The sequence below is a fragment of the Salvelinus sp. IW2-2015 genome, linkage group LG32 (genome assembly GCF_002910315.2).
Source record: "Salvelinus sp. IW2-2015 linkage group LG32, ASM291031v2, whole genome shotgun sequence".
NCBI lineage: Eukaryota > Metazoa > Chordata > Actinopteri > Salmoniformes > Salmonidae > Salvelinus > Salvelinus sp. IW2-2015.
This window is the reverse complement of record NC_036871.1, coordinates 20,861,829-20,881,674: the sequence shown is the minus strand read 5'-3', so window position 1 is coordinate 20,881,674 and position 19,846 is coordinate 20,861,829. Positions and strand designations below refer to the sequence as shown.

Sequence of the window (19,846 nt, the reverse complement as noted above, 5' to 3'; positions counted from 1 at the left end):
AGAAAGCAGAACCGTAATAAAACATGTATTACAGGCATATGAACATTTATCCAAATACATTCATATTTATTCAAAATGCATTCATTAAATGGTTGAATATGTAGATCAAATGTTTAATCATTTCAAAAGCATTCAACCATATTGTCTTGTTCTCTTTCAGGTCTTCTATCAGTCTCTTGAAAATCACCATATAACATCCTCTTGTCTCTTGTCTCATTGTGGAAGACTAGCCAATGCCAGCACTCAAATTCTTTATATTAAAGAGATTACGACATCCCTTTTACAAGTATGAGTACTTACCTGTGATAAGATACTTGTTCGTGAGGATCTCATTTTAGGAGTGACATACATTGACCAGACTGCAGCTAGAACATATATTACAGTATCAGAGGTTTCCTTTACACAGGCAGCCCAATAATGATATGTTTCCCCACTAAATCTGTCTTTTGACCAATCACATCAGATCTTTTTCAGAGCTATATATCTGAAATATCTGAATTGGCCTGCCTGTGTATCTTCTTCTGTAGTAAAGAGTTCAGTTCACAAGGAGCTGACCAGGCTGTCCCGCTGTGGCAGACACAGGTGCCTGGCCACACTCTGCCCTCTACTGGCTGGCCTCTGCATGGCGGGGGGAGCAGGGTGGAACATCCTTACGGGGCTCTGCTCACAGCTCCCTTTGCTCCCAGGAGGCTGTGTGGAGGAGCCTAGAGGACAGTGTCCACCAGAGGACAAAAAGGGCCAACTGTTCACTGAGTCTGACCATGAGTCATCATGTCTTTGAGCTCCCTCAGTCACAGTCTGACCACTACGCCTGCAAGTTCTGCCCTTTACTCTCTCTTCTGAGGGAGGATTAAGGTAGGGTTCAAGGCTGGTTACTCTACTGGCAGAGAGGACCAGGGGTGGTAGGTAGCTGTCCCTGTCTTGGGTGGTGGTGGGTCCTCTGTTGCAGGTGTGGGAACCCTCAGAGCTCTGGCTGTAAGTCCTTAGCTGTTCATATTTAGAGGGTTGGAGAGGGCTGGGTTCTCTGGTGTTGGGTGAGCTACGTGGCTGGCCTCTCATCCTGTCTAACGAAGGAGTCCTCCTTACTAGAGATGTTACTAGAGGTGGCCTGGTATGAGGAGGATGGGGTCTGGGGGCCACCACAGGTGTCAAGTGTCTCTGTGTCTCATCTGCAGGAAAACCTGTCCATCCTGTCGACCTGAGAAGATCAACAACGCCATTAACACCTTTAAAAGTAGGGCTCTAATCAATCTGTATATCTGAAGTGTTACAGATTGCGCGATAGAAATGTAAAGGTAATTTCCCATTGAGCCGACATATACCGTGAATGCAGTCTACGCTAATGAGGAAACATTGCCTTTAAATTTCAATCACACTCTAGCGCTGAACTTCCTCAATACAGATTTTTTATTTATTTCACCTTTATTTAACCAGGTAGGCCAGTTGAGAACAAGTTCTCATTTACAACTGCGACCTGGCCAAGATAAAGCAAAGCAGTGCGACAAAAAACAACAACACAGAGTTACACATAAATTAACGTACAGTCAATAACACAATAGAAAAATCTGTATACAGTGTGTGCAAATGAAGTAAGGAGGTAAGGCAATAAATAGGCCATAGTTACGAAATAATTACAATTTAGCAAATTAACACTGGATTGATAGATGTGCAGTTGATGATGTGCAAGTAGAAATACTGGTGTGCAAAAGAGTAAAAAAAGTAAATAAAAACAATATGGGGATGAGGTAGGTAGTTGGATGGGCTATTTACAAATGGGCTGTGTACAGCTGCAGCGATCAGTAAGCTGCTCAGATAGCTGATGCTTAAAGTTAGTGAGGGAGATAAAAGTCTCCAACTTCAACGATTTTTGCAATTCGTTCCAGTCTTTGGCAGCAGAGAACTGGAAGGAAAGGCGGCCAAAGGAGGAATTGGCTTTGGGGATGACCAGTGAGATATACCTGCTGGAGCGCTTGCTACGGGTGGGTGTTGTTATGGTGACCAGTGAGCTGAGATAAGGCGGAGCTTTACCTATCAGAGACTTATAGATGACCTGGAGCCAGTGGATCTGGTGCTGAATATGTAGCGAGGGCCAGCCGACGAGAGCATACAGGTCGCAGTGGTGGGTGGTATATGGGGCTTTGGTGACAAAACGGATGGCACTGTGATAGACTACATCCAGTTTGCTGAGTAGTGTTGGAGGCTATTTTGAAATTGACATCGCCGAAGTCGAGGATCGGTTGGAAGGTCAGTTTTACGAGGGTCTGTTTGGCAGCGTGAGTGAAGGAGGCTTTGTTGCAAAATAGGAAGCCGATTCTAGATTTTATTTTGGATTGGAGATGTTTTATGTGAATCTGGAAGGAGAGTTTACAGTCTAGCCAGACACCTAGGTATTTGTAGTTGTCCACATATTCTGTCATTGAATAGAGCCCTGCAGTATGATCCTTTAAGATCCTTTCACCAGATAGGAACTGTCCTTGTCTATGAAGTACGCATGTAAACCTTAGACAAAAAAAATGCCTGTAAATCCACAGAACAGAAAGTGGTAAAATAGGTATTTTGGATTTGTTAGAAAGGAGAGTATAGAGCAGACTAGAGGCCAACCTGGATCTGATCTGCATGCTTGTTTCCACAGGGGAGGAGGAGGGACAGTAGGTGAGGCTGAGGCTCTGCCTTTTCATATCCATCTGGATGGCTCTCCTCTCCTCCTTCAGCTCTGCAAATCAACCCACACCAGGAGAAAATCACTCACACACATTTCTACAACACTATTCTAGAACAGGCAGGCAGGGCCAGGTTCCAACCCACACTTCCAATGGCAGACAGACATACAGCCACCACCACCACAGGGGCCCTTAGCAAAAAAGGAAATAAATGACTGGTGTAGTGGAGCAGTTTTTCTAGGAAGAGGAGTTCAGATTACCCCTATAGATGGCTGCTCTTCTCTGCTGTGGCTTGGTGACTGTGGCGGCATCCCAAGCTGCATTCTATTCCCTTTTAAGTGCACTACTTTTGACCAGAGCCCAAAGTAGTGCACTACATGGGGAATAGAGTGCCATTGTGATGTATACAGTGACAGGCCTCAATTTAAACTGCATTAATTAAGCTGCAAATGATGTCGGTCAGAATGACAGCTAGCTACACACCCTCTCTGAGACACCCTCCCAGGGATTCATTCTACTCTGCAACAGAGAAGAAAACAGCAAGGCTCAACTCTGGATCAAGTCAACTAGACAGGGGAACAATGCCATGGGATTGACAAGTTTAATAACACCACGCAATCCGATTGGAAATGGTGAGAAGACTGAAAGCCGGGTCGGCCTGTTTGAAATTAGCGCCAGGACACAAAGCCCCAGATAACAGGACATTGAGAAAGAAGTAAAGTATTTCGCAACAATAAACCACTAGGTGGTAGTAAGGCTCAATTTATCTGATTGACTTCTAAATACAGCAGAAATTTCAGGACTTCGTCATTTGTCAGGTCAATACATTAATAAAGAAAAGCAACTGTGTTTTTGGTAAGTGATTTTTAGGAAGTGTGCATTGCATGTCAAAAGACTTAGGACACTAATGTATACCTCAAAAGGGACCGACAGTCATTGTCAGGACAGTGTAGTTCACATGTTACGGAAGAACTCATGATACTATTATGGATCTGAGCCCAGTCATCTCTATTAACTCTGGGATCTGGTGTTCAGCTGGCCCAATATAGATCTGTTATGTTGACCAGGATAGTGTATTACTGTTAGGGTTGCAAAATTACAGTAACTTTCCCCACATTTTGGGGGGGAAATCCAGGTTGGAGAATTGCTGGATTTGGAATATTCCAAATAGCATTTCTGTAAAACCTGAGAATGTTGGTAAAGTTACAAGAATTGTTCAATCCAAATACTATATGACTGTACTGTAAGTGTTTCACTCACCTGTTACAGTGGGCTCTGGAGCCTCAGTGACATCATGCTGTGTCTGGTGCTCCTGTTCCACACTCTCCTGCAAGGAACAAAACCCACAGACAAGACACCAGAGAACAGGTGAACTACCGGAGCCAGCTACCAGTAAGCAATGAGAAATAAGGAAGCTGGATGGAGAGGGGTGTTACATGCAGAACAAGCCACTAAACGATTCAGCAGCAGCAGTGTTCGTTCCATAAGGATTTGGTCTCTCTTTCAACATCTATATCCAGACTCAGTGCATCAACCACAGCTCCAACCAACAGGCTCTTTACTCTGCTGGCAGCCAGGTCATATCTGTCCTCATTTTACAATACTACTGGTAATGAATGGTAATAGCTAGGAGCCCCACCACCAGCCTCCCTCCCTGCCCCCAGCCATGCTTTTTGCTTTGAGGGATTTATGCGAAGTCTCACTGTGTGCCACTGACGTATCATGGAGCTATCCGTCATCCTCACTTCCCACTGTCTAGCTAGTGAAGGCTTGTCGAGTGCCTAGCTGATCGTCTTGGTTTTTGAAATGCAAACACACAGAAGAAGAGAGGGATCTAGTTACAGAGGAGGCTATTCATTTTAGATGTGAGGTCTGAGAGGAGGGTGGTTAGACGATACCCTGGCTCTGGCTGCTGCCAAGGGAGATGGAATACCAGACTGGCAGTAAACTCCAAAATGGCACGCTATTCCATATGTAGTGCACAACATTTAACCAGGGCCCATTGGGCTCTGATCAGAAGTAGTGCACTATAGGGTAATATTTGGGATGTACACAGCCCACAGCTTCTCAATGGAGCGTCAACTTGAAACTCAAACCCTGCTTCACAGAAATTGCAGCCCTTTTACTGTGAAAATAATACAGCCTACTATTGCAGTGGTAAAAGGACAACACTCGACACCACCTTCTCAGTCTAATCTTTCTCCTACTGAGACCAGTGTTATGTGACCTCTATTTGGGACCATGTCAACTAGTCTACATACTTTCCAAGCTCGGGGATCATGAGATATTGTGGTAATTTAGACTGCCCATTCGGGGAAGTGGGACATTATACCTATATTTGTACAAATTGCTGTCAACTACTTTTCAGTATGCCTTTGAATTGCGCTTAACATACCACAAAAATGGTGGAATAAACATCCCTAACAGATCAAACACTGAAAAACTGTCTTTGTTCTAGCCTATCCTAGTCCCTACATCTCAGGAGATGTGTCCTGCGTGTGATAGTGGGTTGGAGATGTGTGTTGCCACTACAGACCCTGGTTCGATTCCAGGCTGTATCACACCCGGCCCGTGATTGGGAGTCCCATAGGGCGGCACACAATTGGCCCAGCGTTGTACGGGTTTGGCCGGGGTAGGCCGTCATTGTAAATAAGAATTTGTTCTTAAATGACTTGCCTAGTTAAATAAAGGTACAAAATATATATATATATATATATATATATATATATATATATATATATATATATATATATATATATATATATACACACACACACTACAGTTCAAAAGTTTGGGGTCACTTAGAAATTGTTCTCCATGAAAACATACATGAAATTAGTTGCAAAATGAATAGGAAATATAGTCAAGATGTTGACAAGGTTATAAATAATGATTGTGTCCTTCAAACTTTGCTTTCGTCAAAGAATCCTCAACTTGCAGCAATTACAGCCTTGCAGACCTTTGGCATTCTAGCTGTCAATTTGTTCAGGTAATCAGGTAATCCCACAAGTTGGATTTGCTTGATGGGCACTTCTTACGTACCATGCGGTCAAGCTGCTCCCACAACAGCTCAATAGGGTTGAGATCCGGTGACTGTGCTGGCCACTCCATTATAGACAGAATACCAGCTGACTGCTTCTTCCCTAAATAGTTCTTAGTTTGGAGCTGTGCTTTGGGTCATTGCCCTGTTGTAGGAGGAAATTGGCTCCAATTAAGCACCGTCCACAGGGTATGGCATGGCGTTGCAAAATGGAGTGATAGCCTTCCTTCTTCAAGATCCTTTCTACACTGTACACATCTCCCACTTTACCACCACCAAATCACCCCCAGACCATCACATTGCCTCCACCATGCTTGACAGATGGCGTCAAGCACTCCTCCAGCATCTTTTCATTTTTTCTGCGTCTCACGAATGTTCTTCTTTGAGATCTGAACACCTCAAACTTAGATTTGTCTGTCCATAACACTTTTTTCCAATCTGTCTCTGTCCAGTGTCTGTGTTCTTTTGCCCATCTTAAGCTTTTCTTCTTATTGGCCAGTCTGAGATATGGCTTTTTCTTTGCCACTCTGTCTAGAAGGCCAGCATTCCGGAGTCGCCTCTTCACTGTTGACGTTGAGATTGGTGTTTTGCGGGTACTATTTAATGAAGCTGCCAGTTGAGGACTTGTGAGGCGTCTCGTCTCTCACAACTAGGCACTACTTAATGTACTTGTCCTCTGGCTCAGTGTGCACCGGGCCTCCCACTCCTCTTTCTATTCTGGTTAGAGCCAGTTTGCGCTGTTCTGTGAAGGAGTAGTACAACAGAGTTGTACGAGATCTTCATTTCTTGGCAATTTCGCGCATGAATGAGCCTTCATTTCTTCAGAACAAGGATAGACTGATGAGTTTCAGAAAGAAAGTACTTTGTTTCTGGCCATTTTGAGCCTGTAATCGAACCTACAAATGCTGATGCTCCATATACTCACCTAGTCTAAAGAAGGTCAGTTTTATTGCTTCTTTAATCAGAACAAACAGTTTTCAGCTGTGCTAACATAATTCCAAAAGGGTTTTCTAATGATCAATTAGCCTTTTAAAATTATAAACTTGGATTTAGCTGTTAACACATGTGTCATTGGAACACAGGAGTGATGGTTGCTGATAATGGGCTTCTGTACGCCTGTGTAGATATTCCATAAAAATCTGCCGTTTCCAGCTACAATAGTCATTTACAACATTAACAATGTCTACACTGTATTCTGATCAATTTGATGTTATTTTAATGGACAAAAAAAGGGGGAAAAAAGGACCAAAAAAAATGACATTTCTAGGTGACCCCAAACTTTGAACGGTAGTGTATATACACTGCTCAAAAAAATAAAGGGAACACTAAAATAACACATCCTAGATCTGAATGAATGAATATTCTTATTAAATACTTTTTTCTTTACATAGTTGAATGTGCTGACAACAAAATCACACAAAATGATCAATGGAAATCAAATTATCTATCACCCATGGAGGGTCGGATTTGGAGTCACACTCAAAAAGTAAAGTGAAAAACCACAACTACAGGCTGATCCAACTTTTATGTAATGTCCTTAAATCAAGTAAAAATGAGGCTCAGTAGTGTGTGTGGCCTCCACGTGCCTGTATGACCTCCCTACAATGCCTGGGCAATGCTCCTGAATGAGGTGGCGGATGGTCTCCTGAGGATCTCCTCCCAGACCTGGACTAAAGCATCCGCCAACTCCTGGACAGTCTGTGGGTGCAACGTGGCGTTGGTGGATGGAGCGAGACATGATGTCCCAGATGTGCTCAATTGGATTCAGGTCTGGGGAACGGGCGGGCCAGTCCATAGCATCAATGCCTTCCTCTTGCAGGAACTGCTGACACACTCCAGCCACATGAGGTCTAGCATTGTCATGCATTAGAGGAACCCAGGGCCAACCGCACCAGCATATGGTCTCACAAGGGGTCTGAGGATCCATCTCGGTACCTAAAGGCAGTCAGGCTACCTCTGGCGAGCACATGGAGGGCTGTGCGGCCCCAAAGAAATGCCACCCCATGACTGACCCACCGCCAAACCGGTCATGCTGGAGGATGTTGCAGGCAGCAGAACGTTCTCCACGGCGTCTCCAGACTCTGTCACATGTGCTCAGTGTGAACCTCTTTCATCTGTGAAGAGCACAGGCGCCCAGTGGCGAATTTGCCATCTTGGTGTTCTCTGGCAAATGCCAAACGTCCCTGCACGGTGTTAGGCTGTAAGCACAACCCCCACCTGTGGACGTCGGCCCTCATACCACCCTCATGGAGTCTGTTTCTGACCGTATGAGCAGACACATGCACATTGTGGCCTGCTGGACGTCATTTTGCAGGGCTCTGGCAGTTGCTCTCCCTGCTCCTCCTTGCACACAAGCGAGGTAGCGGTCCTGCTGCTGGGTTGTTGCCCTCCTACGGCCCTCCTCCACGTCTCCTGATGTACTGGCCTGCTCTCTGGTAGCCCTCCATGCTCTGGACACTACGCTGACAGACACAGCAAACCTTCTTGCCACAGCTCGCATTGATGTGCCATCCTGGATGAGCTGCACTACCTGAGCACTTGTGTGGGTTGTAGACTCCGTCTCATGCTACCACTAGAGTGAAAGCCACCGCCAGCATTCAAAAGTGACCAAAACATCAGCCAGGAAGCATAGGAACTGAGAAGTGGTCTGTGTCAACACCTGCAGAACCACTCCTTTATTGGGGTCTGTCTTGCCTAATTGCCTATAATTTCCACCTTGTTCGTCTATTCCATCTTGCACAACACGGCATGATCGAATTTATTGTCAATCAGTGTTCGCATTACCTAACTGTGGACAGTTTGATTTCACAGAAGTGTGATTGACTTGGAGTTACATTGTGTTGTTTAAGTGTTCCCTTTTTGAGCAGTGTATATGTATATATATATATATATATAAAAAATCTGTTGTAAAATCTGTTGTGAATATATTGTAATGTTTTTAACATTGTATAAACTGCATTAATTTTACTGGACCTGAGGTAGAGTAGCTGCTGCCTTAGCAGCAGCTAATGGGGATCCATAATAAATACAAATACATATTATCGTCTGGCTATCTCATTTTCATGGCCTTGGCTATAGCTCAGACCCGTGGTACAGCATACCCTGTATCTCAGTGCAAGCACAGACTACTGCACACGCAGAACATTTTCTCAGAGCACAGACAATATTTAAATTGGAACAAAAAAAAGTGTGATTTTCCAAAATAACAATCTGGTATTGACTGGAACCAAACCGAATCTTACCTGCAGAAACTGAACTTGGCTTTTCAGCACCTTGCATTCTTCTGACAGGACTGATCTGGTAGTGAGGAGAGAACACGACTGTTAGTCAAATTCTAAAACCATAGCATTAAATGACTGTTTGAAAATTTGAATTGATAGACATTTAAGTAAAACGAATAAACTAAAGAAAAGTGAATAGCGTTAAACAAAAACGAATTAAAATGTATTTATTCTAACTTAGCATGCAATCAAGGGGCAGCTTTCCAGGAACTCGGCCACCTGTTTTCACAGAATACGACCTTGAATCCTAAACAGACAGCCAAAAGCAGAGACTGAGTCTGCACAATAGTATGTTAGAGTCCACAAAGGGACCACTACATCCATATCCACTTTTAGACTTTTCTTATGGTGTTCAGGGAGCAATGGCATATTTCTCTTTCTCAGTTATCTAACTATTGTAGGCTTGATGCACTTCTTTATTTTTAGAAGCAGAGGAATCTTCTGCATGCTAAGATCTGTTATTCACTTTCTTACAATGTGGGCTTTTGTTCTGTGGGGGGATGGAGAGAGGAGAGGGCAGGCTGTCCCCCACCCTCCACCCCTCCTCCTCTCCCCCAGCTCCCCTCCATTGATGCCAGACATACTGTACTAAAGCTACTACTGTCTATCACAATACTCATTTCAAATGGGTTGCATTTTATAGGGATTATTGCCAAAAAATCTCTACTTGGTATTTTTTTTTAACAGTTGCTCTGATGGAATTAGTCACTTACTTGAGGTGGGCCACAATGTCGTCTATGTGGGTGATGTTCAGCATGTGTCTCATGGCATCAATGTCATCTTGGCTGGTAGTAGAAGTGACTGAGCTCTGTGAACAGGACCTGTGGAACCAGAAACGCATGTCTAAGGTCTATCCATATGACAGATAACAAGAAATACACAATGTGTGTTTTCAGCTGCACTTTTTCCTCGTGTTGTAACATTTGTGGGAATGTTTCTAACTCTTAACAGTCAGACTAACCTTCCTACATGTTGACTCTGGCTGAATTCTATTCCACTAGAGGTAGGTCTACTATTCACAGTGTCGCAACGGTTGCTTGGGACACCCAAGGCGTAATTCACCACACTAGGACTGTACCGGAACAAGTCTGCGTCTGCATCCCTGAAAGTAAATAGATACATACAAATAACCCCCAACATAGTGTGAAGGAGTCAGACAGGAAGGGATAATATGACAAACCCCCCGTCCTAATCTTCATGACTCCCATGCTGAAAAGATTAAAGCAGTGACACAGAAAGAGAGAGAGGAGAGAGAGCGATGAAGAGGAGAGAGAGCGAGAGCAGAAATGGGAATGGTACAGCAGCAGAAGGCCTGCAGCCTTTCATCTCCTTCCAAGAGTCACCAGCCATGGAACAAGGTCTGTTGGATTATGGTTGAGGAGAACACCTAGCTGTGTCAAAGTGGGGATGTTATATTACTACGCTGAGGGATTTAAATCAGGAGGCTGCCACAGAGTGGACACTACCATTTAGCTGCACCTGCCGAAACGCTTTTGATCTCCAGAAAAAAGGCTGTTGCAGATGCTGGCCAAGCATGCCCAACCCCCCTTTTTGAAATCACATTACGGAGAAATACAGCTCAATCGAAGTGGAAAACAGGCAGCTAGGCTGCTATCCCCCTAAGAAGCTTACAAAATACAACCTATCCTTTTGGTCAAAGCCAACATTCTAGACCACGGCCTGTTTTGATATATGATATAATGTATTGTCCTCTATGTTCAGTGCATGTGTGGGGTCTAATATGACCTTAATGGCCTGTCTGAGGATGGTCTCCTGGAGGGAAGTGTCATACCTGTAATCTTCCCTGCTGTCTTGGTCAGTCTCAAGATTTAGGCTTTGAGCTGCACTGTCAGGTTACCAAACCAAGTAACAATGCCGTAGCATAGTGTTGGCTACGGACTTGAGCCAGTTTTAATCTGTTTATAATTGTATAATTAACCTAGTAGATTTATTATTGTGTTATGGGTTAGATGGAACGTGTGCATTGTATTTGGGCCGAGGGAAAGTACAAAGAGGGCCTGTCTCTGAGGCCAATAATTATTTTATAAGGGTTGAATAGGAGCAAAGTTTCTGGAGTTATTCTATAACACTGTCTAATATCTTCACTGTCTAATATCGTCACTGTCTAATATCTTCACTGTCTAATATCATCATTGTCTAATATCGTCACTGTCTAATATCTTCACTGTCTAATATCGTCACTGTCTAATATCGTCACTGTTCTTTACCATTACTGTATATGCTCTTAATATGAATCTACAGTTTACACATATTATTAGGGATTGAAAGTATTGTTAGGTTTATGCTCTTTGTGTATGAGAAGAATTATCTAGTGGACTGTGGTAGACTGCAAGAATGTGTACTCCCTAACTCAAGGCCTCTCCTGACTGATAAGAAGTCCTGTGAGAGACGTGGAGGAGTACCAAGGTTCCAGACTCAAGCTGGGATGATAACACCACCTGCCCAGCAACAGAGATTGATTGTTTATCCTAGACTCAGAAGGGGGTTCTAGCTGGGGAGGGGGGACAAATCAGAAGTTATAAATATTTGTGCTTGTGACTTTGTATCGGTGTTGTTTGCAGCTGCGGTTATGTGGTGTGTGGTGAATAAATCAAGAGCGTGTGGAGGGGGGGAGTGAGTAGATGTAACGGTCCCATTCCAGTGGCAGGCTGCTAGTGGAGCTACCCGGTCTAGCTGTAATGACAGGAACAGAGGCTACATTGTGAGGCAGTGTAGTATAGATCACTAAGCATCTTAATCCCCGGGAGAAGGAGTCCTAATCTCAGTTAACAAAGATGGCATAGACACCCGCCACAACATCAAAAACCACACCATGTTTACAATACACAAAAAAAAGACTGTTCAAATCCCCCTCCATCCTGGAAGATTGATCATCTACGGCTGTAAAATACATTACACCACAAACACAGCCACTTTTAACCTACTTCCCAGCTCCAATTGTTATGCTAGTTCCGTTCTGAGAATTTAGGACCTCCTTGGGCCCGCTTTCAGAAATCAAACCACCATTTGAAGCCTATTTATTCAGAGTAGGGTCTTTAATCAATGGGAATTCAGCATACCCCCTCTCCTTCTCCATAATGGAACTGGTACAGCTGCACTGAGAACGGCAACCACAAAATCACAAAGACAATGGCATGGAGGGACGACCACACAAGGGGAGAGGTGGTCCAAACAGTTGCCAACCAGGTCCATTAAATCAGTTCACTTTCAAAGAAAGATTCATTCTAGCTGCTCTACTGAGATACCCTTGTTCATTAAAGCCCTAGGCTGCAGGGTATTGAGTCAACTCAACAGTTTCCTTTGGGTAGGAAGAATTTGGCAAGGAAAAAGAGAAACGCCCAAACCTGGAGCAATATTAAATGGAAATGATCCAGCAGCTTTGTCCTGAAATGAGTTCAGCTGATTTACAGTGACGTCTTAATTAGTTAATCAAAGACAGGGGCTCATGGGGGATATACACACAGGCTGCATCCCAAATGGCACCCTACTCCCAACTGACTAGGCATCCCACATGCAGCCCAATTCTGATATTTGTTCCACTAATTAGTCTTTTGACCAATCACATCAGATCTTTTCACATCAAAAATTTTCCGGAGCTGATCCGATTGGTCAAAAGACCAATGAGTGAAAAAAAGATCAGAATTGGGCTGCCTGTGTAAACACAGCCATAGTGCACTACTCTTGACCAGAGCCCTAGACTATGTAGGGGATAGGGTTCCATTTGGGACACAACCACAAACACAGGGCAGAGGCAGACACCAACAGGACCAACCGGCAGGCAGCAGGGTGGTTGGAACTGGGCAAATGTTCAAAGTATAACGTGGCAGCAGGGTTAACATGGCACTGATACCCAAAGTCTTTGCATCACCTCGTTGATCTGTACACAGGACTGTAAGTGCCACTGGGGTTTGTTTTAAGTGAAATAATCCCTCAATGGTTGGATTTGGTTCAGAATTTCAACAACTATAAAAAAGGATACACATTCCTAGAATACCCTTGAATAGTCGCATAGTCTCAGCAAAATCTGATGTTGAAGATAAGGTGGTCTGATTTTATCTTACAATACAGCTATGAATTAGATTTTTGTGAGATAGCCCCTGCCAAAATACTGAACTGGTGCATCACATAAATTGGAATCAATCTTCAGTAATTGTTTGATTTCTCCACCAAAAAAGTCACAAAATTGTAATTATATGGGCAGAGTTGAGTCAGAGCTACATTCTTCAGAGCCTCCTACCGGTTGCTGAGAGATGGAAAGGCCTTCCTTCACATAGGTACCTGTAAATTACTGCTTTTTGTTGCACAAAAAAGAGGCTCATCCGGGTGCAACAAAACGGGCTCAAAACGGGTGCAACAAAACAGGCTCATCCGGGTGCAACAAAACGGGCTCATCCGGGTGCAACAAAACAGGCACATCCGGGTGCAACAAAACGGGCTCATCCGGGTGCAACAAAACGGGCTCATCCGGATGCAGGACTATTGTTGGGTGGGAGGTATAAAAATAGGGGCTCATATTTGGCATACAAAGTCCAATCAAATCTGGGAGGCTTGTTCCTTTAGGCTACACAGTATAGATCAGTACTTTAATGTAGGAGATTTACAGACATTTTGTGACATTATCTTCTACTATCTTCTAGTGGGGCGGCAGGTAGCCTAGCGGTTAAGAGCATAAGGCCAGTAACCGAAAGATGGCTGGTTCAAATCCCCGAGCTGGCAAGATGGAACGAATTTGGCGTTCTGCCCTTGAGCTAGACAGTTAACCCCCAACAACAGCTTCCCGGGCGTCAATGACGTGGACGTTGATTAAGGCTGCCCCCCGCACCTCTCTGATTCAGAGGGGTTGGGTTAAATGCGGAAGAAACATTTCAGTTGAATACATTCCGTTGTGCAACTGATTAGGTATGCCCTTTCCATTCCCTATACTTTGTTCTAATTACTAGGCCCAACCCTTTTCCAGTGGAAATAAAAGTCTCGATGGTTCTAATGGGGTCTGAACATTTATCACCTGGAACTAACAAAGACAGAAAGGAAGAGAAAGACAGGGAGAAGAAGCATGGCCTGGGAAACAAGATCCACAAACATCCAACCCAACAACGTCACGTTCTCAAGATCCACAGACATCCATCCCAACAACGTCACGTTCTCCTTGGTCCTCTGTCTGATGTATGAAAATGTTAACATATTTTTATCCCAAAAATTCAAGTATTAGGCTAATCAAACATCATGATGTAAGAAGAAGTGTTGGTGTAAGACAATGTAATGAATGCTTTATCAATTCCAACGTGAAGAGAAAACAACAAAAGGAAGGGGAAGGAACGCCCACAGCGTTATAATAGTATTTTCTTCCAGGGCTTCTTGTGCTGATATTCAAACAAGTTGGCAACAATGATTAATAGGCCATAAACATGTTGTTGTTATGTAGGACTTAAGAAACTGCATTGTAAATGCATAGTAATGGTCTTTGTCCCAAATGGCACCCAATTCCCAACATAGTTCACTACTTTTGACCAGAGCGCTATGGGCTCCATTTAGGATGCATGTGGAGTTGAGTCTTTTTTGAAATCACACAGGAGTCTTCTCCTCACCTGCCCTCCTGGGCTGCTCTCTCTCTCACGGTGGCCAGCAGCAGTTGGATCTCAGATTTCAGCAGCTCCTTGATAGCAGGGGGGTCAGCCAGGGGGGAGCGAGGGGCCTTCGGCCTGTTACCCTGTTTAAGGCGCAACGTCTGCCAAATCTGCTGCCACATAGTGACCTGGCAGTAGGAAACATGAGGAGACATGGGATAGGACATCAGGAGACAACGCTGTGTAACTTTAGGCTTACAATAAAGAGCGATGAGTCATTATGAATGATGAGATACAGTATCAGAAAGACCTGCGAAATGTACATGATATTCAATTGAGACCCTGGCCCATAGACATCCTATAATGGACGTGTCCTATTTAGTTCTGGGCCCTGACCACTGTTGGGCATAAAACTACTGCATGTGTTTTTCAGTTGGCTGGTTTCCCCCAACAAGTTTACACCCTATTCTTTTAAAACACTTCCTTCAGGGAAAAAGCTATTAAAGTGGCTACTGCTGGAAAAATATAAAGTGTAGTAAAACTGTAGCCAGACTAGGGTTGCAAAGATACCAGTAATTTACTAAAGTTACCAGAAACTTCAGTAATTTTTGTAATTATGGCAATGGTAATTTATACTTGAATAACTTGAATATATTCACATACATACATACATACATACATACAGTATACATTTTTTATATCTGTATCCATATTGTCCATGAGTTTCTAGTAGATAGACCATATGTTTCAATAGGAAATAGCCTAATTGTAACGTCTGCCTCCAACTCACTCTCAAACACGTAGATCCCCTGAACGCATCTCACTTTCCAGCCCACTTTCCAGCTCACACTCTCAAACACGCAGCTCCCCTGAATGCAGCTCACTCTCCAGATCCCAATCACCTGAATTCTTATCACCTGTTCACACACCTGTATGTCATTATCACACACTATTTAGTTCAGTTCTTTACACATTATTTAGTTCAGTTCTTTGCACCCCATCATTGTGAGGTATTGTTTGTTTTGTGACACACTTCTTTCGGGGCTCTGTTATTCCTGTGATTTACTCCTCCCGTGTATGATAGTTTTTGCCTGCCTCACTAACGACGCCTTTTGCCTATTCCCTGACTGTACTTTAGCCTATCGGATTTCCTGTTATCAACCTATTGCCTGATCTCCCGGACTATGTTACTAGCCTTGCCCCTGCCTGTACTGTTGCCTTTTTGGACTCCCTGTGTTTGACCTTCTGCCTGCCCCTGGACCCAGCTACCTGCCTCTTCCTGTGGTCCTTTCCAATAAACACCTGCTGCGCCCTACGCTTGAAACCAGCTCTCGGTCTCCCATCGTGTTCATTACACTAATTAATGAAAAAATTATCTAATCAATAATGGCATTATTTTGATCAACTCTGCAACTCTTCCAACTATTGACTATGTTCACAACTGCCAATAGTTTTACAACAAATACATATTGGCAATGTAAAATAAATCAATGTAAAATAAATCAAAAAATAAATCAAAGTAATAATTCATGCTGAAACACTCATATTAAACACCAATTCACTAAGTTAATGGTTTATATTCAGAATGTTTTACAGCGTTGTCATTCTAAAATCATCTTATTTAATTATATATTTTACATGTGCTAAGGCCACACATAGGGCCAGAGATAATTATAGACACCTGTGATAATCTGAAGAACCCAAAAGGGCCACTAGATGTCCTTGAAAAATTCCAGAATTCTGGTAGTTTACTGGTAAACTTTGATAGTTTCCAGTAATATACCCTCCCTTTGCAACCCTAAGCCAGACAGAAAGAAAAAGAGAAAAGAGAAAAAGTGAAGCAAATAGTCTGGCCTGTGGTAGAGACACAGCGCTGGTAAAGAAGAGTCTGGAGTCTTTTAACGTTTTCTACACCTGGTCCCTGACCTTCACTTCCTATGCTCCATGGAGAGGACAACTTCAAAGCCCACTGCTGTCCAGAGGAGAACTTTAAACACGGTCGATCCCAGTGTTTTGCACACACACTACCACTATGTCTAGCTGAATTCCGGCCAGGCAGCCACACACTGCTTCCTGTAATGCCCCAGCCAGCCATTCTCCACTTAGGTGTTTATGGTGTGAGCCCCCAGGATGCTAACAACAGTAACAAGCTGTTCATTGCTTTGTAAATCTCCAAGTGAAACCCATCAGAGGAAATGGGGGAGGAACTCCAGTGCAGTTAAACTGGGTTAATGACATGTTGTTGTTGTTAACTTCACTTCACACATGTAGATTGAAGAGGTTGAATGTGATAAACAATTGAAATAGGCTAAGTATGTTTTTTTCTTTATTAAAAAACTAATGATTGCTTTTTCATGCTATCCATTAAGAAACCAAACATTGACTGTACCTTATACCATACCCAGTGACACGGGCATTACCAATGTCCGGAGAACATGATAGCTCAAACCCACATGGTTTGGCAGAGATCCAAGAAAACGTGTCTTGTGTCATATCCTGTGTTAAACTTGAAAGGAGCTGGCTACCTTTCTCTGAACTGCTTCAAACAATGGTGACCTTGATGGAGAGAAGGCCAGTCTGGGTAGTATTACTATGATTCTCATCTAGAGATCTAACGCTGAGGGAAAGCATTCATTTACTACAGGGCAGAAAGCTAAACAAAATGAATGAGGGAAATGTAAAGCTTGTTGTGTGAATAGGGCTACGTTCTAATACTTACTAGAAATATTAAGTCCTTCCTGGATATCTAAAGAGTCTTGAACCTAATGTACAAAACATTAAGAACACCTTCTTAATATTAAGTTGCACTCCCTTTTGTCCTCAGAACAGCCTAAATTTGTCAGGGCATGGACTACAAGGTGTCGAAAGCATTCCACAGGGATGCTGGCCCATGTTGACTCCAATGCTTCCCACAGTTGTGTCAAGTTGGCTGGATGTCCATTGGGTGGTGCACCATTCTTGATACACACAGGAAACTGTTGAGCATGAAAAACCCAGCAGCGTTGCAGTTCTTGATACACTCAAACTGCTGTGCATGGAACCTACTACCCCGTTCAAAGGCATCTTAAATCTTTTGTCTTGTCCGTTCCCCCTCTGAATGGCACACATACACAATCAATTTCTTAATTGTCTCAAGACTTAAAAATCCTTCTTTAACCTGTCTCTTCCCCTTCATCTACACTGATTGAAGTGGTTTTAACAAGTTACACCAATAAGGGATAATAGCTTTCACCTGGATTCACCTGGTCATGTCATCTATGCCATGGAATGTCATACTGTTTTATACAGTATACTCGGTATATGTTCATAATGCAGGTAGCCTAGTGGTTAGAGTGTTGGGCCAGTAACCGAATGGTTGCTGGATTGTATCCCTGAGCTGACAAGATAAAAATCTGACGTTCTGCCTCTGAGCACGGCAGTTAACCCACTGTTCCCCGGGCGCCGAAGACGTGGATGTCGATTATGGCAGCCCCCCGCACCTCTCTGATTCAGAGGGGTTGGGTTAAATGCCGAAGACACATTTCAGTTGAAGGCATTCAGTTGTACTACTGACTAGGTATCCCTTTCCCTTTAATGGTCTTTGCAACAAGACAGGGTTAGCCCTCTCAACCCCTTTATTGGTCCCCTGACTTGCTTAGCTAATTTGAGGGCCTGTGTCATATGCATGCTCTATTCCAGTGGTCTCCTTCTATTAGCGATTTGGCCTGTATAGTTTGAATGTAATTACACTATTGAACTAATATGGAACTAATTAAGCTAGTACGGATATTAAAACCATTGCCCCTATCAGAACATACCTGTATGATGACCTAGACAGGAAATGTGTGGTTTCAAACGTATTTCTTTTCCCTTTTTGAATATGAACTCAACATTATCCAATCCATTTTAAGTTATTCCTGCATTTTTAATGGAGCAGTAATTTCCCAGCCAGTCTGGTATAATATTATGAAAAATATGTGTAGCATTTTTGGCTGACAGCTTTCCTGTCCCTGTTTTGAGCTGTTGTAGGCTACTTAATACCATCTTCAGAAGTAGTTGGCTCCAGAACAAACAGTGCGTAGGCCTAAAGAGAGTCTCAAGGGCCACAGTGAGTGTGTTGTTTTGGAACAATCTGAGGATCTAGTCTTAAATTGCTGTATGTATAGCCTCACTCATGTAATGCAGCTAAACTAGAGCTACTTCAAAGACTACAAATGCCTTCTCGTGATTTGCCTGTAAAGGTGGCATGTCCATAGTTTCACCTCATCTATTTTTGTTCGATTGTATTCCACCCTTTTTTTGGGGCCAAGTGTTAATTTCAGCTATTGTTGATTGCTACCTAAATTCAGATGTTTGGAACAATGCTCATGCTCAGTTATCAATCATTACAGAGATGTGTTGGTCCTTACCTCTGAATACATCTCTGTGTATATGTCAATCAGAGCATCTCCAAGAAGGACCCGGATCTCTGAGAGCTCTGACTCTGGGACATGCTCTACGATAATATTCCACACTGATTGTGGACATTCGGTTTCTTCCATGAGGAACTTTATCTAGAAGTTGAAAGGTATAACAGAGGGAATCATTTCAAGTAGTCAGTGAAATACTGTATGTCTGGGCTATAAGTATTTTGCGTCCTAGCCGGTTTGCAACAAGGATGCTAGCGTGGGTTTGTTGCCTCAATTGCCTGGCATTGGTAGCTAACGTTAACTGGAATTGGGTAATGTTAGCTAGCTAGTTTGTCTAGAATAAGGGCATTTACAAGAACGTCCAGCGTCTCAGTAACACCATTCACTTAGTTATTTAATGCACGTTACATTTGTGCTTAAATTCTACAATTTTACAACTGTTCAGAGGAACTAACATGCTACTAAATAGAAATAGTAAACTTACCTTGTTGCTTTCTGTTTCCAGTGTAAGCGTTCTTGTCGCCAAGGCATAAATATCGCGAGATCACTCTCCCTCTACCTCGTCTTGGAATAAACTATTTCTAACACAAGGCTAATGTAAATAAAATGTTAAAAAGTTTAATTTTGGGCGTGAAAATCCATGGGAACATTATTACTGCTTAATATAATAGGCTGCATTTTTATTTATTTTTACTTTCAAATGTCATTACCAAGATTGAATACAAAGTCAAACAAGAAGTATTATCTATATAACAACCACATTTATCTTAATTAATCTGTTAATTCATAAAATGGTACGATAAAAAATAAGTTAATATTATCTCAAAGCAGTTCAAATATTGTCTAGACAATGAATAACAGTTATTTCTGTAGGGGAAAACCCCTTCTCATA

General features: G+C 42.9%; 1 protein-coding gene across 2 annotated transcripts; it reads right to left on the bottom strand.

The window, feature by feature from the left end:
* Positions 1–41: 41 nt before the first annotated feature.
* LOC111957183 (serine/arginine repetitive matrix protein 1) lies at positions 42–19,497 on the bottom strand. 2 transcript variants are annotated; one of them, XM_023977937.2, is made up of 9 exons: positions 19,439–19,497; positions 18,955–19,098; positions 14,588–14,754; positions 9,943–10,083; positions 9,695–9,802; positions 8,943–8,997; positions 3,921–3,987; positions 2,602–2,713; positions 42–1,198 (listed from the first exon to the last, which is right to left on the bottom strand). In XM_023977937.2, exons 2-9 carry the CDS (start codon positions 19,084–19,086, stop codon positions 541–543), a joined length of 1,440 nt encoding a protein of 479 aa, XP_023833705.1. In that variant the 5' UTR covers positions 19,087–19,098; positions 19,439–19,497; the 3' UTR covers positions 42–540. The 2 variants fall into 2 exon arrangements, with proteins under 2 accessions (XP_023833705.1, XP_023833706.1); XM_023977938.2 differs by lacking the exon at positions 9,943–10,083.
* Between the last annotated feature and the right edge of the window lie 349 nt (positions 19,498–19,846).